Source organism: Plecotus auritus (assembly GCF_963455305.1).
Source record: "Plecotus auritus genome assembly, chromosome: 4".
Classification (NCBI taxonomy): Eukaryota; Metazoa; Chordata; class Mammalia; order Chiroptera; family Vespertilionidae; genus Plecotus; species Plecotus auritus.
This window is the reverse complement of record NC_137775.1, coordinates 27,661,616-27,686,530: the sequence shown is the minus strand read 5'-3', so window position 1 is coordinate 27,686,530 and position 24,915 is coordinate 27,661,616. Positions and strand designations below refer to the sequence as shown.

Genomic DNA, 24,915 nt, shown 5'->3' with positions numbered 1-24,915 from the left:
TGATGTGGAGTCATGCCCCTTGGTGAATTTTGAAACATCTTAATGTCTAGAGTGCATGTCTGACAATGCCAGCATTCCCTTCTTTTGCTCTTTCAAGTAGATGAAAATTTACATGAATGAAATCCTAAAAATATTTGGGAAATTATTTGTAAACTGCAAAGTATAATTCCAGTCTTTTTCCCACTTTTCTATTGTAATAGTTTATGAGCTTTACTACATAATATAGCTTTCCAAAGGTATTAAAGTCTTGGGAGGAAAAGCATACATACATTTGGAATCTGGAATATCTTCTACGAGTAACCTATGAAGGGCTACTGATGCAATGAACTGGTAGGTTGATTTTGAAGTCCTTTCAAATGGAGTATGAGATGTGCTCCGACTAGCAACAAGCAGTGCATCATTGAAGAGGAAAAGACTGAGGTCTCGGGTGTGTTCATAGAGCCTGTGTTAAAATGCAGAAGGGGCACTTTCAGAAGCGTTCCATATGCAATGTGGGGAAAGTGAACATTCAGCTTTCCTTCCTTTATAACATGCATCATGCTAAAGCTGTGTTTTTAAACTTTTGTCAAGTTTGATATTTAGTGTATGATATATTTGGGCGACCTGGGGAAATTTTTTTGGTTTCATGTTTAAGGGTAACAGGTTGGGGTGAAGAATTAGTGAGGCTCAAGGTGTCTTGAAAGCATTGAACTGCTGGTAGGAAATACTAATTTCTAATTTTGATTGGAGGGAGGGAAATGGATGTGTAACCTCATGAGTATGATAGGTTAGAATTAAGTAGCTCTTGATTTTTACTGAGATTGCCACCAGGGTCAAATGTAGACATATATATGTATCAACAGGCAAAATGTGGTGTCCACAGCCTCCATCTGATTATTACCCCCTTTGCTGTTCCGTTGTTGGAGCCAGGTCAGGTAGGTGTCACTGTATACTAAATGGGTGGTGTAAGTACTCAACGGAGCATCAAGTGACATCCAGGGAGGAGCTTGGGGGAGGCCCACCCCACCAGGAGTGGCTAAGTAAAGCAAGCTCAATGTTTTGATGGAGGGTTACCAAACAATTTATTTTCTCTTAGAAGTATCAAGCAACCCTTGGTTACTCTGAGGAAGGGAGTCAATTTACTAGCTTGTTCAGAGGAAACGTCTTATTTTTACTTTCACCACTTTCTGTTTAACTTTTAATTTGTCAACTTAGATCCACATACAGTTTTAATAAATGTAAAGTGACATCACATCCCTCCACTTAGGTCACCCTAGATACCAAGCTAGTACATAGATTTACTATTTTTTTTATCTGTCCAGGTAATCACACAGATGAACATATATACACATCTAGGTAGTTTGCCATTATTTTACAAAAATTGTAATATTATTCACATTTTTTCCTGCTTTTCTCACCTGGCAATGGAAATCAAGTGAGCTGATAAGGCTTTAATTAATTCTTTTTAATAGCTAATTTCATTGTGTAGATGGACCATTATTTATTCAACTCATCGACTTTTGATGGGCCGTCCCTTTTTGATGGACATTTGCTTTGTTTACAGGTTTGGGTCTCCTCCCTTACTCTCATTTCACTTGTTCTTTTTTTTTTTTTTTTAAATTTATTGATATTTTACAGAGAGGAAGGGAGAGGGATAGAGAGTTAGAAACATCGATGAGAGAGAAACATCAATCAGCTGCCTCCTGCACACCTCCTACTGGGGATGTGCCTGCAACCAAAGTACATGCCCTTGACCGGAATCGAACCTGGGACCCCTCAGTCCGCAGGCCGACGCTCCATCCACTGAGCCAAACCGGTCAGGGCTTCACTTGTTCTTTATTGCCACTCTGAGCAATGTTGTTCTTTATTGCCACTCTGAGCAATGTTGGATCAATGTTTCTGATCCTTACATAGAAACAAATTTCTTACATGTGCTATTCTATCATAGGATTACCAAGGGTAGGATTGATTGTTGAAAGGGTGTATTCATTTTAATCAAAGACTTCCAGATTGTTCTTCATAGAAGCTGCTATATTTCATATTTAGAGTACTTCACGTCACAAATGTCTCTGACTTGTACATAGTACAAATTTTAATGTGCATTTGAGTTACTTGAAGATTTTGTTAAAATGCAAATTCTGATTTAATAGAGCTAGAGTAGCCTGAGACTATTTCTAAAGCGCCCTGGGTATGTTGGTAGGCAGGCCATACTGAGTAGTGAGGCACTTACCAGTTACAACCATCCTGTAATCTGGGCAGAGGACTGGATCAGGGAGCTCAACATTTCTAAGAGTGCTATACCTCAGGTTGAACAAGTGTTAAGAAGTTCAGGTCGCGTTGGTTGCGTCGATAGGTAGATATGGTCATCCAATCCCTAGAGCCAACTCACATATATTTCCTTCTTAGAAAAATGTTGAAAGCTATAATAAAAGTTTGCTGTTTTATGTGAATTAGCCAAGAAGGTACCTACAAGGGTGCTTTAAAGAAGTGGCTCTGAAAGGGATGTTTGCTGTGGTAAATGGTGGTTTCGTTTTTTCCTTTGGAAGAAACAACGTCGAGAGTAGAGGTAAATGAATGTGAATTCCAATTTTGTGACTACTTGGACCCCGTGGGTGGTTGGCTCAGGGAAGGAAGGGAAGGAGCAGACACATTAACTGAGTTGGGAGTTGAGGTCACTTGTAATCTGAGATCAGGAGCAGGAAAAGATAAACATACAAATAAGTTTTTATTTCAATCTGATTATTAGAGTGCTATTTAAAATACATATAAATCTGAGTTTTATCTAGGGGAAAAAAGCTTTTAAAAAGCAATTTGCTAAATTAAGGTCCCCAAGATCTCCAATAATTTTCATCCAAAGACCCAAAAAAATCAGAATCTTCTCTAAAAAATCTTAATTCCATATGCAAAAGCAAATAATTTCACCTTTCTCATTGACATAATGGAGCCGCTGAAATGGAAACTATGGATCTTACTAGAGTTTCAGAAAACTGCTTCTACTCATATTCAAAAGAATCAACTCTAAGAGTAGAGTATTTTCCCTGAACTTGAATAGGATTTTTTTTTTTGCTTGTTCAAAAATAGGTTCAATGTCTCAGCAAGATGAAACAGGTCTACTATAGTTTAACTTCGTAATACCATTCTAGAAGCATTTTGTTGTTTATTGCATTAGCCAGCCTGAAAGACAATGTACCCGACTTTTATAGACAAACTACCCAACTTCTATAAATACATGAAACTTTAAAAGGAATTTTCAAAACATAACCTTTAGCATGAACAGACAACAGTAGACCATTGGTTCTGTAAGCTAACCTGAGCCAATACTATCTCCTCCTCATCCATCATCCACACTCTGGTGAATAATAGTCACTTTTTGGGTCCCCAGGAAAAGAATAAATTCAGAGCCAGAGTTATGTATCCCTGAGAGGTCTAGGTTCTTCCCCTTTCCTCAATGCATTGTTGCCCTGGGAAATGACTGTAGGTCCCTTTGGGTAAAGCTAAAAGGGGAGAACCATGCATTTTTGGCATTGTAGTAGGGTTTGCCACAAGAAGACTCTGGATTTAAGGAGTGGTTATTTAAGGCTCTATTCACCAGTCCTAGAGGGCTCCATTTTTGTGACTTTGGGGAGACCCTATAGGAAGGGGAAAACACTAAAAATCAGCAAGCTTAAAGTCACATAAAAAGTGTTTATGAAAAAAACAACAATAATGCATAATGTATTCTAAAAGCTTACTATACCCCAAACTCTGTGGGCTATGACCACAGAAAGGCAAATACCTCCAATTTTCCTAGCTCTAAATAGACTGACTTCATCTCTACCCAGAGCAAAATTTTTTATTTATAGTGCAAATATTATTTGCTCTTTGGCAGATTTTATTAGTAATTTGTTTAGCAACTGCTGCTATATTGATGAGTTTATTATGAGGAAGGTTTAGTTCAGCTTTCCACCTGCTGGTCTAATCAGTGGTTAGAGCACTGGGACCCGGTCTTGAATTCTAGACCAGCATTTGTTAGTTCTGTGATATCAGACAACCTGCTTAAGTCCAGATTCCCCATCCATAAATATGGTTCCAGTCCTACCTTCCTCACCAAATGATTGTAAAGATTATATCAAGTGAGAGAAATTAAAATATATGGTACACAGTAAAGCCTTCTACTCATGTGAGTTGATATTGTATCTATAATCTATAAATATAAGCAGAGTTTCCACTAAGTAGAAATCCCTAATGGGAATCATAGGAATGCCATTTCTTGAGTTTCATGTAATTTTCTAAAATGGCAGAAAACATGATTGCAGACTACTTATTCTGTGATATCTTTTGGAATGTAATCCTATTTTGCATTTACTTAATTCAAATATTGATGTAAAATTACATGTACTGTATATTGTTTGGAATTCACATAAGGTGATATAGTGCCTATTTAAATATAAGTGTACCTCATAATTAGAGTCCAAAATAATTAGTATTATCTCACTATCCTGAAATTCTCAAATGTACTCTGTTGTAGAAACACCAAAGACAGACATTTAAATTCTAATAATTGAGACTTCGAGTTTCTGGTTGCATATGTAAAGAGCTTGGAAGTCATCATTTCCATCCTCACAACAAAAAAGAAGCTGAAAAACTCCAACAACTCTCCTTAGAGCTATCAGAGAGTTGAGGTCACAAGGTAAACCACTACCCTAAAAGCTGGGGAGAGACCAGTGTATACAGAGTTACAGTTTACTGGAAGCAGAAACTGCACACTGGAGCCAGCACTGGGTAATAGTTTAAGGGTAATTGACTAATTGCTGTAGACTCTGAACTAGCTAAAAAATTAAAAACTCGAGGCCTAGCTGCACCAGTTTTACCTCCAGGAGCCCCACCAGGTTCCTACTGTGAAAATCTAAGAGAAATCCATTCCTCCCAATAGGGAGGAGAAAAGTAACCATTTTTTAAACACCCCAGAAAGTGCTATTCTCCTTAACAAAGACTGCCCTCAAGGGAAACTTCTACCAAAACCTAGACAACGTGGGGAAGGGAAATACCCAACTCCAGCTCCCTCTAGCTTTCCTGTCTTATCTGAGAAGCAAAAAGACCAACACCTGAGAAGCATAGCCCAGGTGCACAGGCTCACTAAAAAAAACAAACCAAATCACCATCAATGGGATTCTTTATAGTAACAAGGGATTATGGCTGAAAAGAACAGCAAGGCTCAGACTCCATTTAAAGGATCTCTAGAAAACCCAGGACTACAAGGGAGACAAAAACAAGGACATCAGAGAAAATTGAAGCCTCTAACAACACAGTTACAGCAAATAGACAAATAGAAACACAGGCTTAGCCCAGTCGGTGTTGCTCAGTGGTTGAGTATTGACCCATGCACCAAGAAGCCACTGGTTCAATTCCCAGTCAGGGCACATGCCTGGGTTGCAGGCTCAATCCCCAGACTCAGCTATGGTAGAGATTTTGGAATTTAAGATAAGTATGATAAATAAGGACTCCACTGGAAAAAGTGGATAGCATGCGAGAACAGATGGGTAATATAAATATAAATGAAAACGCTGAGAAATTAAATTCTAGAAGTCAGAAACACTTAACAGATGAATAATTTCTTTGATAGCCTTATCAGCAGACTGGACATAGCCAAGGAAAGAATCAGTGAGCCAAGATACATTAATAGAACTTACCAAACTGAAAAACAGAGAAAAAAGATTGGAAAGAAAGAAACAATATCCATGAAGTGTGGGGAAATTACAGAAGATGTAACAATGTCCACTAGGAATATCAGCTAGAGAAGTGGAGCAGAAGGAATATTTGAAGTAATAATGGCTGAGAATTTTCCAAAATCATTGACAAACACCAAATCACAGGTACAGGAAAGATGAAAAACTTAAAATCTACACCTAGGCATATCATATTCGAACTCTAAAATATCAAAGACAAAAACAAAATCTTGAAAGAACCTAGAGAATTATAAAATGCCCTACTTATAGAAGAGCAAGGATAAGAATTAATACTGGATTAGAGGCCCGGTGCACGAAATTCGTGCACGGGGGAGGGGGTGTCCCTCAGCCCAGCCTGCACCCTCTCCAATCTGGGACCCCTTGAGGGATCTCCGACTGCCCGTTTAGGCCCGATCCCACCGGGCAGTCGGACATCCCTCTCACAATCCAGGACTGCTGGCTCCCAATTGCTCACCTGCCTGCCTTCCTGATTGCCCCTAACCGCTTCTGCCTGCCAGCCTGATCACCCCCTAACCACTCCCCTGCCAGCCTGTTTGCCCCTAACTGCCCTCCCCTGCAGGCCTGGTCACCCCTAACTGCCCTCCCCTGCAGGCCTGGTCACCCCTAACTGCTCTCCCCTGCAGGCCTGGGTCCCTCCCAACTGCCTTTCCCTGCAGGCCTGGTTGCCCCCAACTTCCTCCTCTGCCGGCTTGGTCACCCCTAACTTCCCTCCCCTGCAGGCTTGATCGCCCCCAACTGCCCTCCCTTGCAGGCCTGGTCCCTCCCAACTGCCCTCCCTTGCTAGCCATCTTGTGGTGGCCATCTTGTGTCCACATGGGGGCAGCCATCTTGTGTGTTGGATTGATGGTCAATCTGCATATTACTCTTTTATTAGGTAGGATAGAGGCCTGGTGCATGGGTGGGGGCCAGCTGGTTTGCCCTGAAGGGTGTTCCAGATCAGGGTGGGGTTCCCTTGGGGCGTGGGGTGGCCTGGGCGAGGGGCCTGTGATGGTTTGCAGGCCGGCCACACCCCCCGGTGACCCAAGCGGAGGCCCTGGTATCTGGAGTTTATTTATCTTCTACAATTGAAACTTTGTAGCCTGGAGCAGAGCCAAGCCTCTGCTTGCTCTGTGACGGCAGCCATTTTTTTTTGGATTCATGTATCTTCTATAATTGAAACTTTGTAGCCTTAAGCAGAGGCCTGGGCCAGCCAGGGTGTGTGGAAAGCTTGGCTTCCTCCATTGCCGGGGAAACCCAAGCCTCCCTCCTGCTCTCTGTGGCCGTAGCCATCTTGGTTGGGTTTATTTGCATATTCGCTCCTGATTGGCTTGTGGACGTGGCTTGTGGGCATGGCTTGTGGGTGTAGCGGAGTGATGGTTAATTTGCATATTACTCTTTTATTAGATAGGATTCCTGTTCAGAAAACATGCAAGGAAGAAGACAGTAGAGTGACATAAGTGTTGAAAGAAAAAGCCCACTAAGCTAGAATTCTGTAGCCAGTAAAATTATCCTTCAAAAGACTTTCTCAAACAAAAATTGAAGGACTTCATTGACCCACCTAGCAAGAAATGTTAAAGCAAGTTCTTCAGAAAGAAGGAAAATTATATAGGTCAGAAACTTGGAATTACATAAAAAGAGGAAGAGTGTTTAAGGTAAAATATATCCTAGGAAGGTAAAATAAATTCTAGTAATCAGAAACTAGAGCAACCTGGCTGGTGTGGCTCAGTGGTTGAGCATTGATCTATGAATCAGGATGGCACAGTTCGATTCCCAGTCAGGGTACATACCTGGGGTTTCCGGCTCAATCTTCAGTAGGGGGTGTGCAAGAGGCAGCCAATCAATGAGTCTCTCTCATCATTGATGTCTCTATTTCACTCTCCCTCTCCCTTCCTCTCTGAAATCAATTTTTTAAAAAATTTAAGAAAAGAAAGAAACTGGAGCAATTCCTAGCACATTCCTACTATAGAGGTGGGTTTAGAATTGCTGGTTTGGCAGATAGTCTCCTTCCATCATTGTATCTCTCCTATTGCTGCTGATCAAAAACAACAAAATAAAAACTGTGTCAATGAGAAAAATGACACAATTGTGTGACTTGATTTTCATTTAAGAGTCACTCTAGGTGGGGATTAGGAGAGAGAACTGGTGTCCAATGATCCCCCACCTCAACCCTGTGATTTTGGGAAACATTAATTGAAATATTCATTGAAATAACATATAAACCAATTTTTTTTCTTTATTGGAGTTGGACAAATTAAAGAAGTTAATTCCCTCTCCATTTGGTTGCTATTTGTTGAGTCATCATTATTGCCATTAATACTGAGAACACAGTTTGGCAAAACATTTCCTAAAGCAGAGACTGGCCCCACCACTTGTTTTTTGTGTGTGTTTTTTAAAATATATTTTTTATTGATTTCAGAGAGGAAGGGAGAGGGTGAGAGAGAGAGAAACACCAATGATGAGAGAGAATCATTGATAGGCTGCCTCCTGCACGCTCCCTACTGGGGACCGTGCCCAAAACCCAGGCATGTGCCCTGACCAGGAATTGAACTGCGACCTCCTTGTTCATAGGTTGAGGCTCAACCACTGAGCCACGCCAGTCAGGCATCCCCACCACTTGTTTTTGTAAATGAAGTTTTATTGGAACCCAGCCACACTCATTTATGTATTATATTGTTTATAAAGATGGTATTTGTTAGGTGTTATATTGGTTATATAACTGCCTTTGTGCTTCAATGACTAAGTTAGGTAGTTTCCACAGAGATTATTTGGCCAGTAAGACCAAAATGTTTATTAGCTGACCCTTTACAGAAATTGCCCATCTTTGTTCCACAGGAGAAAATTGGATGTTAGTTTATGGAAATTGACACCCTCCCATCTTTTGTTCTTACATTACTCTGAGCAGTGTGCAAACTAGATACGGTGAGACCTCAATATCATGGTGATCTTATGGTGAGACCTTTTAAATACTGACCAGAGTAAATATCTGAGGATAAACTGGTGTTCTCTTTCTTATAGTTGAACAGATCATACATGTGATATCCCACAACACTTGCATCATCTTTCAGTAGGGAAGTGACTAACTTTAGAATTTTTGTTTCTGTGTAGTTCATGGTCCTGGCAGAAACTATTTATTTTCTCTCATTTGCCCAGTAGCTGCCTGGAATTCACGTAAGGTGATAAAGCATCTCAGAGGGGTGTGTGTAACTTTTCAGTTCAACACACAGATTATCATAAACTTATACTATGTCAGACATTGTACAGGATACAGGGTGTGAGTAAGACACAGTGACAGCTGCAAGATAGTTAGATGTTTACCTTAAATAGAAACTTATTTCCTCATCACAGCAGTGAAGCTGGGCTACATCTTGGACTCTAATCAGATATCTGTTTACTTCTGACAGAATCTATGAAATAAAAAACAAAATTAGACACATACATACATTTTTAGAAAATAAAAGGCCCCACTACTGCAGAACCCTTTTGTATCCCAGAATATGCAAGTGTTGAGTAGAACTCAGTTCAATTATAAAAAAGCCAATGATTTTGTTTATGAAATAGGCATGCTTTAGATAAAGACCACAGAATTAACAATGAAAACTTTATTTTAGGGTGTTGTATAATTTCTTAAGCTACTGAAATGGTTTTATTTACCAACATTTTCTTAGCATCAAAAATAAAGTGGAAGTGGGGTGAATAAGAAGTAAGCTATCAAGAAAAGGAAGGGAATGAATTGTTACAAATTAAGAAGTCAGGCCCTTGCACTGATGTATGGTAGCCATGGAGATGGTCACTTGGTGTGAACAGTCATCTAGAGATGAAGTTCCAAGATTTTGAACTTTTTGTAATTCAATCAATTCCACTTCGTTTTCCCTACCAAAATATGCAGATCTAAGTTATGACAAAATAACTCCATCTTGCTTCCCCAATTTGACCAAATAAAAATAACATCTCCAATCAATTAATAATTTAATCAATATAATTCATGTATCGAGCTCCTGTTATATGCCAAACTCTAGAAGACAAGTAAAACATAGCTCACACCTGATAGAGTTCCTAGTCTTGTGAATAAAGGATTGTAATAAAATGTGACAGATGTTCAAGGTGCTGCAGGAGACCCAGAAAGGGGCAATTCCCAGCAGGAGACGGTGGGAGCAACTACAGGAAGATGATGATTGAACTGGATTTGTAAAGGATGAATAGGAGTTTATCCAGCAGGGTAGGAATGGAAGGTCATTTTCAAGAAAGAGTATGGGCAAAGCACAACTGTGTGAGGAGAGGCTGACATTACTGGAGAATTGTGAGTAGATCTGTATGGTTGGCTCATAGAGTGGTAGGCAGGGCAGTAAAAGAAAAGGTAGAATGGGACCAAATGATATTCTCTAGGTAACAGCCAACAGAGGGTTTCTAAGATTTTTCAGGTACCTCAGTGTGCAAGATCCTAACCAGCTACTATGCATAGAGAAATATGAAGCAGTAGAATACATGGCCCTTTCCTCAGAGGGAGTCATGATCACAGCAGTACCAAGAAAGGAGCTAAGACTACACAAAAGTTAAGGGATGGGGTCAAAGCCACTTAGCATCCTTGCAGATAGAAGGATGTGAAATGTGAGGGCTTGGCAGCACCAGGCACACAGCAGGCATTCAACAGATGTTAGCTGATTGGACATCTGTATGTCTCTTTTTGCCAGTGATATGAGGTTTTATCCATGAGCATGAGATGTAGCAAGTACATCAGAATACGTACAGGGCACCCCCAGATGATTCTCTGTATGTCTGACAGCTGATCTTTCACATTGAAGTTTTGGTTCATCTAGAAAACAAAGTGAAATAAAATTGTGAAATGTGTATACGTAAAAATAGATTTAAAATATATCATGGCACTTGATACAGGGCTTGCTATTTCCATACATTATAATAAGAATCTAATTTCATGAACCCAGTGTTTTAAAACAAAGAGGCAAATGGCAAGACTGTATTCAAAAAGCATCTTTTATGGGGGAATAAGGACACGTGTAACACCTTAATCAATAAAGAAATTTAAAAAAAAAATAAAAAAAAATAAAAGTCTAGTAAAGTTAAAAAAAAAAAAAAGCATCTTCTGGGCAGAATATGTCATCAGTTTACTTTCAGCCTGGACCCGTGCAGAGTGCTCATGACAAGGATTGTTCAGAACGATAGTACCACACTCTGAGATGCTGACTTAGTTCAGGAAATCTCATACATTAGTTCTTTCAGCAGAAAAAGGATTTTACTTTTTTTCTCTTAGTCCTCTAGAAAAATCAGCCCAAATACCCCATTCTTCAGACTTTCATATTAATAAAGCTTTTATTGTACTTGTATAGTTATCTGAAAACATTCTGTCTCATGTTGTTTGGCTTAAAATAGATGCCTGTAGTGCTACAAGTCTCTGAACACAACGATTTCACATTCAAAGGCTGAAGAGTTTGAGTGAGACTACCAAAAAAACATTGTAGTGTTTTTAAGGAAACAGACTCTTGTCAGCAACCAACCTGATCTATGTAACCTTTGTATTTTTTCATTTGGTCAATTGCAGTGGTCAAGTCCCCACGGTCAACATGTTCTGCAGGAGTATGAAGCCTCAGAGCATAGAGAAGATGAACATACTCATCCAATCTTCGGGATGGGTACAGGAGCAGCTCCGGCAGGCTGTGGGGCATAGAGAGGGAACCTGGTCTCTTTCCGAAGGTCAAAGAAGGCCCTGCCTTCGGGGTGCCTCAGCTGTGCTCTCCCTCAGAACTTACCTCAGCATTTTGGTGACAATGGTTTTATCGTGCCTCTTCAGGAAAGCTCGGAACGCTGGTACCATCTCTCTGCACTAAAGGTGAGCATAATGTTGTCAAAACTTCGCTCGGTGCGACAGCTGTAAAGCATTCCGTTACACCGGGCAGACATGATCTATGAAGTTCTCAAAGCAAGAGGGCAACATCTACCTCTGGTCAAAGTACTATTAGTACTTACTAATATAATGTACTAAGTATAGTGGTTTATTCATACCATAGAGCTAACCCTGTTCATTGAACGTAACCAGTATTGACAAATGAAAACAGACTTTGCAACCAGGGAGGCCTGGATTAGAATTAGAATTCTAATCTAATTCTACCTCATTCTTTGTGAACTTGTTAAGTTACCTAACTCCCCAAGCCTCAGTTTCCTCATGGATATCATACCTAACACTTGTGAAGGAAAAATAAATTCTGTCCATAAAATGCCTGTTGCACAGTAAATGTTATTTCCTTGTAGTAAAAGACAATTGATGGTATTCACCTATAATACCTGCTGCTAATCATTATAAAGGTGTTCCACTGTATATAACATCTGCTTTAAAGTGTATTCATTCATCACCAGTAAAGTGCCCAGGAAGTACCCATTTGTCTCAGTGGGGACATTCCTAAAAGATGCCAGTAATGCTAATTCCTAGAAATCAAATAAATACTGACTGATTTCAATAATAGTAATAGCTAACAGTTATTGAGTACTTAAATGCACACCCTATTTTAGTGAACCAGATATCATTACTATCCACAACTATAAAAAATTTGGCACCAATCTGTTTCTGATAATATGTGACACTTTATTCCAATTCTTGTCCATGAGGTCAAGTCTATGAAATTGCCTTATTCATGCACTTTTCACCCAATACATAATTAGTGTGTCTAGCAGTGTTAAACTCTCTGGGCAGGGTGAAGGTGTACCATAAAGGGAGGTGCCCAAGGTCAGGAAACGGCCCGGGGGGCTCAGTGCAGCCAGGGGGACACAGCCAAAGCGGCCATTGGCAGAAGTGTGCCCCATGTCGCAAGGTAGCCTCTTCGGCTGCAGTTCTGATACAAATTGAGGAGGAAAGAAAGGAACTTAATGCCATTAGAAAAGATCCCAACCAGAACAGCAAGTGATGCAGAGGGAAGCGAATGTTCCCGCTCAACTACATACGGCACAAGTCACAATGGACTTTCTAAGAAATGTACGGCAAAGAAATTCCTTATGCATAGTGAAATTTCACAAATTGAGTGGCCTTACCCCAAGAAACATGGACAATTAATTCCTTTTCTTTATAAGACGGCCACCTTTGTCAAGGTCACACAGGTCTGTGAGGGCAGAGTGGGATTGGAGCTCACGGGCTCCACTGTACCTAACAGTTAAACATTTCCCTGTAAGTGACCCACAGGGTATCTGCAGCTAATGGGAGTCTGGCAATTTGCATGAGGATTAGTTCAGTCCAACAACTAGTTTCTGGACCCTGCTGTGTGAAGCACTGTGCTAGCCCCTCGTGATACAAAATTAAATGTCGGGTCCCCTTCCTCAGGTAAACAGTAAACTGGAGGCATGGGTCTGGAAGCCAAGCCCTATTAGTCTTAGTTCTTTGGATTGCACACAACACTTCCTTTCAAGTTCAGGTCTCATAAATGCCTGGATGGTAACTCAATCATTTACCTTTTCAATGGTTTTCAGAACAACAGGGTAATTGTTGAAGAAATTGGTATATGTGTTCAGCTGGCTTCCAAACTTTAAGAATATTTCTCCCACACAGTGAGCTGGGCCCCATGCCTGTAGTCTGTCTCTCAGGTTATCTAGAAACTGCCTGCAAGACGGGAAAAGCATGAAGATTAAATACTGGCCAGTGATAACCTATAAACTTAACAAATGAATCAGTTGTCATTAGTGCAGCCTTCTTCAGCCTACTCCTTTACGGCTGGGCTTCTGTCGCATACTTTTGTGCTAATACAGATTCGACAGGACAAGAGGAGCTGGGAAGGGAGGAACCTGGTTGACTGCGGGAGGACCCCACCTCCTCACCTGAATCCCTTGAGGCGGAACCCCACGCTGGCCTCCATAGGCTGCCCCTGACTCTCCCATTCCCACATGGCCAGCCAGGCAGGCAGGAAGGTTTCTTAGAGTCCCCAGCAGAGTGCTCAATTTATTTTAAATGGCGATAACCTTCCCTCAGGCCGTTTCCCCGTGGACCTAAGGTTGTCCTTCATTCAGCCATCACAGGCCCTGAAAACAGACCAGGCCTCGTTCAACCTCTTTATTTTGTAGGAGTTGGGTCGAGGGAAGGCAAGGAACTTGTTCATAGTCATCTGGAACAAGCATGTCAAACTCGCGGCCCAGCCAATACTAGTATAACGGTATGTAAGAAAAGTTTTAATAAAATTTTCGTAACTTAATTTTTACAATATCCTGTTATACATAACTATTAATAACGAGCCATAACGTTCGCTAATGACTGATTACTATCATCGTGTTGCATTCATTTCCCTTACGCGCCTTACGCGCAGGCACACCATTTCTCTCCACTAATACAGGCAGCGAATATTTTAGCAGCCGATTGCCACATCATTAGTCTTTACTGACTTGTTTGGTGTGCACAACAGGAAATATTTTGCTTTTGGAGAATGAGAAAAATAGGTTTATTTGTGTTACACTTATTAATTTGTGCAGTTATTCAGTGTCTGGTAAGTTAATGTTCAAGAAAAATATTAATTTTTATTAAAATGTTCTATTATTTTATGTTAACGGTTACTCATTTATTTTAGTCCTTTGTATTCAGCATGTCTCTATCGAAATAAACCTACGTTTCTATGAAAATTGAAGCTTTTGTTTTTTTGCGGCCCACATAGACTTAAACCTTGTTTATTTGGCCCGTGTTAGCCTTTGAGTTTGACATGCTTGATCTGGAAGGTTACTGGCAGAGAACCACAAGCTTAGTTTGTCTTTACCACAGATCAAATGATCACTTCCTCTGTGTCCTATGACATACTCAAAACATCTACTGTTATTAAGCTGACCATGGGTTCTTTAAGCAAAGTATCCTAGTAACTTAGTCCCTTCAAATCCTTCGGTTCCTTTCCCATTGCTCAACTAAACATACTGTCTTGTCTTTTGCATGAATATGTTGAATACAGAACTGCCTGGCACTGACCTCCACTCCTAGTACCAGGGGTTTGAACTGAGGCAGGGATCAGGCCCTGAGAATCATCATTACTGGTTGCAGCCCAGTGGCAAAAATTCTCTCTTCTGTGCCATGATCAGGGTCCCCAGGAGAGGCAGAGACTGCCTGAGCCTCTTGCAGGTGAGTGTGAGTTCCTCCCACCACACAGTTGAGTATTTCAGAAAATACGTATTCAGGAATTACCTGTTGAGACTTAAAACCTGCAGGATATCAGAGAAAATGATCTGGAGGTTTGCAGCACTCAGAATTGCTCTGTTTGAGGACAGCGCTGCTTTTAGTGGCGCGGCATAAACATCTCTCACAATTTCCAGCATCTGCACGTATTTTCTCTCACTCTGTAAGAGTTCCCCTGCAACTCTAGTTCGCTTGGCAGCCCAGTCCATCTGGAGCTTTCCCTCCTGTAGAAAAGCATTAAGCACTCAGAGAAAGCATAGTGATTCTTTCCAGGCATACAGCCCCCTCAAAAGCCTGAAAGTGGAGGGAGACAGAGCAATGGAAGTACTAGCAGTTGGGCAGTCACTGAGATGGCCCTGGCTGGTCTGTGACAGGCAGGGTTGAAGGGAATCTTTATAGGGGACTGTGGAGGACCTCGCTGAACATCGCTTGTCCCTAGTATCGCCAAATAGCCCCTCACACTGGGCCAGTGTGATGCTGTGGTAGAGATGGGACTTTACGCTTGGATCCTGAGAGGGCAGATTGAGACTTTACTTTTCTCAGTCTGTCCTTTGAATACACGTTGTGTCCTGTGCTAGCTGCTGGCTGTACAGTGATGAGAAGGCAGCATCCTGCCTCTGTGGTTGGTGAGGAGGCCTTGGGGTTGCCCACTGTTATTTGTGTGTGTTTTCCCCCAGTGGTGTTTTATTGATTATCCTGCAGACAGAGAACTGAAATGAGCTAGCCCTCTCATTATCAAGTAATTTACTTCCCATGGGCATGTTATGAAATATGGAAACTCATGCTCTTCTTTCAGTATTTAGGGAAAAGCACCTAACTTGGGAACTGTGAACTCATCTCCCTGTGTAGCTATGTTGCCAAATGTCCTGTTTCCTATATTTCAACGTCTTGTTTTATTTTCTTTTTTTTGTTGTTGTTGTTGTTTTTGTTTTATTTTCTTAATGCAGAGGGAAAAGTCATACACTGGTGTAAAGAAATTCCACACCCTATTATTATGCGTGCTATGTTTATATTTGGAGAAATTAGTTTTCATTCCTGGGAATAGGTAATTCTTTTCCTTTTATCTGTACTTTTTAAAAGTTGTAAAATGAGCAGCACCTTTACAAAAGAAAACAATTATAATATTTAAATTTTAAAATTTTAGTGGGCTTGTATTTGAGCCTAGAACTATTAATACTCTTAGAACACAATTTCCTCTTTCCCCTCCAGCCCTAAGTATACCCCAAGCCCCAAATAAAATGACAGGAGTAAAGCCTAGTGCCACACGATGTTCACTCAAAACAAGTCAACCAGAAGTTTATGAACTAAAATTAAAATGGAAAAGTAACAAGAAAAAAATTAGAAAACTCTCTGTTTGCAATACTATAAACACACAGTTCTTAGTTAATTTTATCTTTCAAACACATGGTCTGTATATAATGCCTATCTAGATATATCTAATGAGTTAAAAAATACAACTGCTTCCCACTTGAGGATTGGCTTGCAGCCATATTATATTTTTATATATATTTGCATATTTTTAATTCATTGGGGCCGTCCAACATTTATAATGATTTTGACTTAAGGTTTCAGTTGTCAAACTTTTTGTTGTCTTAAGACTGTTGTCAGGTATTTATTTCCCAGTCATACTCTCTGACACCCAGCCAGTGAGGGCTGCGGTCTGCACTGCAGTAGGGGTACCCCCCCAGGTGTTGTCGGCTGAAAAACAGCCTCGGGACTGAGGTCAGGGCCATGGGATTTAAGTTTCTTTCTGCCAGCTGCTGTTGTTTTTTAACTTTAGAGGACGTTGATTAAAGCTGGGGACAGTGAAACCAGAAAGGGCCAGGGAAATGAGCCTCGGCTGGGCTGCTTTGGCACACTAAGAAGGCAGAGGGAAGGGGACTTGGGGACAGGCTCAGGGGGTTTCCCGGGATGAACTGCTGCTTCCAGTTGCTGTCCTGGTTGCAAGCCTCAGGGGTCCCTGAGAGTTTAGGAGATACGTGCCTGTGGGGAGAGAAGGTTGGGGGGCAGGGGGAAACGTGGGTGTGCTCCTGGGAGGGAGAGCATGCGCAGGGACCTTTGTTTTGGGAGGTTTTAAAGGCTGGGTATATAGGGGAGGATCTCAATAGAATATTCATCAGCTTTGTGCTCATGTACCAAAACGAGGTTTATTCTCTTAACTTCATCTGTCCTTGGATATGGTTGGCAAATGTCTGCCAATTATTTAACCTTAGAGAAGTCCTTTAAGTCTTCTAACTTTAGTTCCTCATCTACAAAACTGTGGTTACTGATATCTATGTTAGAGGAGCTCGAGAATGAAATATGATGGTAAATGTGGACATGTGCTGAGAAAAGCAAAACAGCACTTAGAGCTGTGTACTGGGGCAGGACGGACTAAGGCTCTGCTGTGCTGCAGCCTCCTCTGAGCCCTACCGTTCTGGCCTGAGAGACGAAGGCCTAAACGCTATACTGATTCTACTCAGCGTTTGAAGTCAGACCGTGATTGGGTGGGTCGGATAGCCTAACCTTTTGTGCCTGCGTCATTCCTTTAACTGCCGTCCTTGTGTCGTGTTAGTTAGAAACGCATGGAGTAGCAGAGGTGGCTTTTGCTCCCAAGATGTGATACCTCCATCTCCTTGACTCAACTTCATTTCAGACCAGGAAATATTAACAAAACAAAAAAACTACTGCCCTAACCGGTTTGGCTCAATGGATAGAGCATTGGTCCTGGGACTGAAGGGTCCCAGGTTCCATTCCTGTTAAGGGCACATACCTCAGTTTTAGGCTCCATCCCCAGTCCTGGGACCTGTGTGGGAGGCAACCAATCAATGTATATCTCTCACATCAATGTTTCTCTCTCACTAACAAACAAACAAAAATTTAAAAAAAGAAAAGAAAAAGCTACTGACTGGATTCCCCCAATTACATTTGGGAGCTTTTCCCCTCTTGACATATTTTTACTTCGTTCTTGAAACTTTCAAGAAAAAAGAACTAATCAGAATAAAGGCGAAAGTGGTTGAGTGTTGTTGTTGTAGGGTATGTTGGGTGTTTGTTTTTTTTTTGGCGGGGGGACCTCAGGAGAAAAACAAGTGGGAAATTTTTATTACATAATAATTGGCTTACCAGCTGAACCAGCACCTCAAAATTTGGATCATTTTTGCCGAGACTTGGTTTTGTGTCCTGGGGATTGTCTTCCAGAACATTTCTTTCCTGAGGATTCAATGCAGACTTGATTACACGGAGGCACGTCTGAACGTAGGTGCTGTGCCCACAGGAGGCTCTGTGGCCCTGCCTTCAGCCCTAACTACGGTGTTCCGAGTCAGTGAATCAGCACTGGACAAAATCGATGCCTCTCTTAAAGCAAATGTTATGTGAAAAATAAAAAACCCTTCAGCCTCCTTTGCACTGCATTACGCTTGGAAAGTAAATCCCGGGCAGCTCCCTTTTCCCCGGGAGCTGGGGGAGTGAGACTGCTGCTCAGGAGCTCCTCACAGGCAGGGGGTCCCACATGGTGCAGGTAGGCCTCTGCCTCAGCTCCGCTCTGTCCCCTGTCAGTCACAGGCACACGGGGCACCTGACTTTTATTAAGATGCCAGAAGTCTACACCCATTACCGGGCTCCATGGGGGGTTTGTGTTGGGGCTGGTATCCCAAGCCTGTGATCACGCAAGATAGGTAGATGATTTTCTATGGGCATAAAATGGTTCTAAAATGACATTTTTATAGAACTCAGCTCTCTGACAATGCAATTTTCAGTGTTTTCTGAATCCTGATTATTTCACTTAATCAAGAAAGTATGGGTTCTGATGATAGTACTGGCAGAATGATTACTTTTTGCCTGAAGTACTAGCTTCAAACCCACTTTTCTGTTATGAAATTGAATCTCAACTAAGAAAAGAAGAACAATGCTTAGTTTCACACACACACACACACACACACACACACACACACACACTGTCCTGGGCTGCAAATGAAAAAAAAAAAATCTTTATGTTATCTCGGGACTCAACTGAAAAAGAGGCAAAATGCAAATGTCCAACTTTTCCTCTATGACCAGAGCGTACTCCAGTCAACGTGGTGCATCTGATGCTGGTACTAGTAAGTGGCTTAAATGTCACTCATGATCCTACAAATACCTTTTCAAGAAAATAAAGTTCTTAGAGGAAATGACCAAGTGGAAGACAATAATTATCATTATTGCCTATGAATTTCTCAAGCACATGTGTCTAACTCTACAGCGAAGCAATGGCATAAAAATGCAGCAATAACTTTACCTTCATGAATAAATTGAATGTTGCCTTTGGGTCAGATTTTGTCAGAATAACATTTTCTTCCAAATCTTTGCTCTTTTCACTACATTTCTTCAATAGAAAATATGACAAATATTCCAGAGGTTTGTCCTGAAAAATCCACACCCCATCCCCCCAAAATTCATATTTAAAGCATTCATTGGAAATATAGGTCAACAAAAGTGCAGTAGAAAAGCGGACAGATTTTTTTTTAGTAGAGTTTTCAGCTTTTGTAACAAAGTAATGATTATTCACGTAGAGTCAGTAAATGGGGCTTCTGAGTTCATCACATATTCCAATTACCATGTATACTGTTGGTTCTCAGCCAGTTGTCACCATTCAGTTAGGTTGCCAAGGTCTCATGATTGGGTCTCAATATCGTCAGAACCAAAGTGGCCCCTAACGGCCTCTTGGCCAGATGAGGAAGGGGACAGGAGGGATCTTGTCTTTCAGGAGAAAGAAGGCTTGAGAGAGGGGCTACAGCAGCTGAATTACTGGGAAAAACACTCAAGTTTGGTTCCCTCTCAGGCTATAGTTTGAGCCAGTGGTGGGCAAACTTTTTGACTCGAGGGCCACAATGGGTTCTTAAACTGGAACGGAGGGCCAGAACAAAAGCATGGATGGAGTGTTTGTGTGAACTAATATAAAGGAGCGGAGGGGAGAGCAAGAGAACCCTCCACTCTTTCGGCTCCGCAGGCCGGATAGAATAGCCGAACGGGCTGGATCCGGCCCGCGGGCCGTAGTTTGCCCACGGCTGGTTTGAGCACCATTGAAATGATATCATACCGGTTACTTTTAAATAATGAGGTGGCAGTAAGTACACTGAACCTACACCAAACGCATTTAGTAAATTGATGGTATTTTGGGAGACAGTGCAGGATCTCTCAAAGCCTCAGGCTTATCCTGTGACTATCCCTGATCATTTTATCGACAAAGCTCACCAGGGCCTTCAGCACTGAGCCGCCAGTGGGTTGGCTAGAGTGCTGGGAGCTGAGACTGCAGAGGAGGCAAATCATGGCCGCCTGCAGCCTCTCAGACTCCACGCTGGACGCTAACCTGGGGACACCTGGTGGCTACCCAGGAAGCCAAGGTGAAACCAAAACAGACACATGAGAGATAAGGAAAACTCATGCGAAGACAACGTTAAATCTACCCACGAAGTTGATTTACTACAGTGGAAGAGAAGGACCTGAGACTCTCCCCTTTGAGAACTAAAGACCTGAAAAAGCATCCGGTGTGTTAATGTCTCCCTAGTCCCACCCTGTTCTCCACTCCCCCAGACAGGCTGCTTATTGTATTTCCTGTCGCTTGGAAGATCTGTTTGTGTTCGCTTTCCTTCTTATCTAGCCTTTTCACACTTTCATACGCTTAATTGTTTTAACTATTGAATAATGTTTATGTGAAATATAAAGCCACTCATGTGTTTTTTAAATAAGTCACTTCTGACTGAAATTAATCACAAGACAGAAAACAGTGCACCACGGAGTCAACTTTTAAATAACCTAGATTTTACTATTTGCCTATTTTGTGTACCTAATAGATCTTGGGCCCAGAATCTCTCAGTAGCTGTTTTTACAAACGGATGTAATTTTTCTAAGGAATTGCACCCCTGGGTGGATATACAAATTAAACGATAAATAAACACAAACTAAAAATTTATTTAAGTGTTAGGGTTTTTGGAGTGTGCTTTCTTTAAAAAAAAAAAATACTTACAGGATTTTCTTTTGAAAGCTCCGCCAATCCATCTGCCAGAGCTTGTGCAATTTCTTGGTTATTCAGAATGTTAGTCATACTCATGGTGTCAAACATAAACTGTCCTGTAAATATAAAGCCATATGCACTGTAATTAATTTATGTAAGAGATGTAATCAAGAAGAACCCAGCTCAGTCCTTACAGTTGCTTTTTAGTGAATAAAAATGCAAAGAATAAAAATTAAAATTCTATTATGCCATGAGGATTATCTTCCATGATAAAATATAAAACAAGTAATAGCAACTAAATGTCCAGCGCATAAAAAGTACCCACCCTGACAAAGCTGATCTTGAATAAAATCTATAAATTGAACAATAAGGAGAGAACACATGAAAATGAACCTTGTAAGTTTAAATTTTTTTTTATTGATTTCAGAGAGAAAGGAAGAGGGAGAGAGAGATAGAAACATCAATGTGAAAGAGAATCATTGATTGCCTGCCTTCTGTGGGCGCCCCACTGGGGAACAAGCCTGCAACCCAGGCATGTGCCCTGACCTGGAATTGAACTGTGACCTCCTGATTCATAGGTCAACATTCAACCACTGAGCCACACCAGCCAGGAATAAGTTTAAATTGTAGAATCGCAATCACACCGAAGATTCCTCCACCCTCCCCTTTATCTTTGCGCTCAAATACTTAAAGATTTTAAGCACACAGAAAATAATATACTAACATACATACACAGATATCTTTTACATTTAAAAATATTTTAGACAACTTGAATTTATATGAAAAGAATTACCTTCTATTTTACTTTTTATTGCTTACATATATCATCAAAAAATACTTCTATCTTTTAAAGAGATAATCTTTCTACTTTTATGTATAGTTTTTATATCTAGGAAATACCAGGAAAAATAATTTCTCCCTATTTATTATTTAATAACTATTTGAAAATATTGGTTGAACATCTACTAAATGTGGTAGAGTTAAAACCAAGAAGACAAATCCCTGTTTTGGAGGCATTTATGTAAAGATATACACTGACAATATGCTATTATTATATTATATTGACATAAAATATCTGCATACTTACTTGTGTTTCCTGCTCTTGCATAAACAGTAACTGTATAAATAGATGTTAAATAAGCAGGAGTGCTGGGGAAGGGAAGAAAGAAAATAAGGATATAGGTATCTAAAGATTTGATTTATAGGGTGTTTTATTTAGTTAGATGGGAAGAGTTAGGGGAAAGCCGAATAGGTAAAGATAGAGGGAAAATTCATTTACCCATAAGATAAAAAAGTATTTTAGAGAATGGACTGATTTTTCCCGGCCTGTGTTTCTCAGTGGTTGAGCATCGACCTATGAACCAGGAGATGATGGTTCAATTCCCAGTCAGGGCACATGCCCAGGTTGTGGGCTCAATCCCCCAGTAGGGGGCGTGCAGAAGGCAGCCGATAAATGATTCTCATCGTTGATGTTTCTATCTCTCCCTCTCCCTTCCTCTCTGAAATCAATAAAAAAATATTTTTTAAAAGTTATTTAAAGAATGGATTGATTTAGGTGAAGATCCAGTTGACATAGGACATTGTTTCCAAAAGCCTCTATTGTGATAATTTGATCATGGATATGGGACATAAATGAGAGATTCAATAATGCCCAATAGGTTCCACAGAAGGCCATGAATCCATCACCCAATTATACATTTTAAGTAAAAAAATAAATAGAACACAATTGCAGGACAATTTAAGTAGTGGGTGCTGTGGTTTAAGAGTTGCTTAGCTTTGAGAGCAAATAGCAATGGGGAAAGGACAGAGTTGGATGGCTGAGCAAATAGCAAATTTTGTCTAGGTAAATAATTGACTGGCACAGGATTAATAAGATGGCAAAATCTGAAACCAGGAACTAGCTTCAGCATTTTGAAGATGACTATAACTATTCATCTTTATATTTATTATTTATTAAGTAAGGTTTAATATTTATGTTTATTAGAGAGTATTTAATGTTTGTTAAATACTTAATGTTTATTAAATACTATTTAATACTTAGTAAATAATATTTAATATTTATTCTTAGTGGATATTTGTTATATTTGAAGGAAGATAGGAAAAACAAACGGAATAAAGCAGTACTGAAGATGTTTAGGAGTCAACTAAAGGTCTGCAACAGGCGTAGCAAGAGCTCTCACCTATTATCCTGCCACTGGCGTTCTTCTGCAACTCCTTGAAGAGAGGTCTGAACTGTTTCCGCACTGATTTCAAGGTGTCTTCCAGGAAGTCCGTGAGGCTGGACCACGTCTGCAGCTTGGATTCGCTGAAGTAGATGGAGGGGGGTGCCCTTTCCTGCTGTTGTCCCAGCCAGTCACTAAGAACTGACATTATTTTCTCCTTTTATTATTGCAGACGTAAGCTTGGGTGAAACAATTCTACTTCTTGTTTATAACCGTATTTATATCAAGCTTATTATCCTTTCTCATTACAAAACTAAGACGGTCTGCTTTCAGAGATAAAATTAGAAATTCAAAAAGACTACAGTGAATAATAGCAAATACCTATCTATTCTTTGATAGATAAGGTTGTCATTATGTTTGACATTAAAAATTAAATAGCTGCTGGATTTGTGAATCGGGAAATGAAGTAGGCATCTAAGTAAGAATATACAGTACTGTTTTGTTTTTTTTTGTTTTTTTTTTAAATATTTTATTGATTTTTTACAGAGAGGAAGGAAGAGGGATAGATAGTCAGAAACATCGATGAGAGAGAAACATCGATCAGTTGCCTCCTGCACACCTCCTACTGGGGATGCGCCCGCAACCAAGTTACATGCTCTTGACCGGAATCGAACCTGGGACCTTTCAGTCCGCAGGCTGACGCTCTATCCACTGAGCCAAACCGGTTTTGGCTATACAGTACTGTTTTATGTTTATATCCTCAAAATGAAAATACAGGGAAATCCACTATGCCTGGCTTCCCCATCATGCCATCCAAAGTCCTCCGTGTCATAGCCAACCCTGTATCTTTCTTACAAGCTGCTATCTCTCTATGTATCTCTGCACGACTCTAGTGGGTGCTTATGCACGTTTCTCTCCTTGAAAACGTTACTGAAGGACACAGTGCCGTGTTAAATTTGATTTTCTTTCCTGAATAGACTTGTTTGACTCTCCTCCCATTATGTTTATTGCTAAACATGTGAAAAATCTATATAATAGTTCTTCTAGAACAGTGGTTCTCAACCTTTCTGATGCCACGACCCTTTAATACAGTTCCTCATGTTGTGGTGACCCCCAACCATAAAATTATTTTCGTTGCTACTTCATAACTGTAATTTTGCTATGGTTATGAATCGTAATGTAAATACCTGTGTTTTCCGATGGTCTTAGTCTCTACAGCAGTGGCTCTCCACCTGTGGGTCGCGACCCACAGGTTCCCACAGGTTGAGAACCGCTAGCAGGGCCGCCTAAGACCATCGGAAAACACAGGTATTTACATTACGATTCATTAACAATAGCAAAATTACAGTTATGAAGAAGCAACGAAAATAATTTTATGGTTGGGGGTCACCACAACATGAGGAACTGTATTAAAGGGTCGTGGCATTAGAAAGGTTGAGAACCACTGTTCTAGACGGAGAATAGGAATAGTAGGGGAAAGAAGATGAACAGGAGGAAGAGGAGACAGAGGAGCAGAAAAGAAGAAAACTTGTTCTGTAAACGACAGTGTCTGCACCCTGCTCTGCTCTGCTAGGCAGATTCCTCTCTCCCCGGGGCCAAATATGTTATCATAATATAAACTGCAGTTAACAAGTGACTTCTGTTACAAAACTCTGCTAAGTCAATGTGCTTTCTGTTACATCATTTCCCGTACAAGTTCCCCAATTATGGCAGCTTTCCCGTCTTCAAAGGCCCCTGGCATTTGGGACCAGAGAACAAATGCTTTATATATAGTTTCTGCATCACCCCAAACATTCTCTGATAAGAGGCTGGGAGTGCTAAAGCGGAGAATGAGGAGCAAACAAAGCAATTTGGTTCTCCTGTTGGTCAGCCAATGTTATGTTTTGATCCAGTATCTTCAGCTTTCATATCTAAATGGATATTACACACACATTTTTGTGTGTATAATATCATTGACTG

At 40.6% G+C, this 24,915-nt stretch overlaps 1 protein-coding gene across 1 annotated transcript in view; it reads right to left on the bottom strand.

Moving 5' to 3' along the window:
• The window catches only part of ECT2L (epithelial cell transforming 2 like), a 72,037-nt gene that overhangs the window by 1,574 nt on the left and 45,548 nt on the right, over positions 1 to 24,915 (bottom strand). The window contains exons 13-23 of the mRNA XM_080665282.1: positions 22,975 to 23,157; positions 20,807 to 20,910; positions 19,079 to 19,204; positions 17,929 to 18,015; positions 14,836 to 15,050; positions 13,134 to 13,281; positions 11,447 to 11,520; positions 11,195 to 11,351; positions 10,429 to 10,494; positions 9,000 to 9,088; positions 270 to 442 (exon numbers count right to left, since the gene is read on the bottom strand). Of these exons, the coding sequence (XP_080521408.1) occupies positions 270 to 442; positions 9,000 to 9,088; positions 10,429 to 10,494; positions 11,195 to 11,351; positions 11,447 to 11,520; positions 13,134 to 13,281; positions 14,836 to 15,050; positions 17,929 to 18,015; positions 19,079 to 19,204; positions 20,807 to 20,910; positions 22,975 to 23,157 (1,422 nt within the window). The remainder of the gene's footprint in view (positions 1 to 269; positions 443 to 8,999; positions 9,089 to 10,428; positions 10,495 to 11,194; positions 11,352 to 11,446; positions 11,521 to 13,133; positions 13,282 to 14,835; positions 15,051 to 17,928; positions 18,016 to 19,078; positions 19,205 to 20,806; positions 20,911 to 22,974; positions 23,158 to 24,915) is intronic.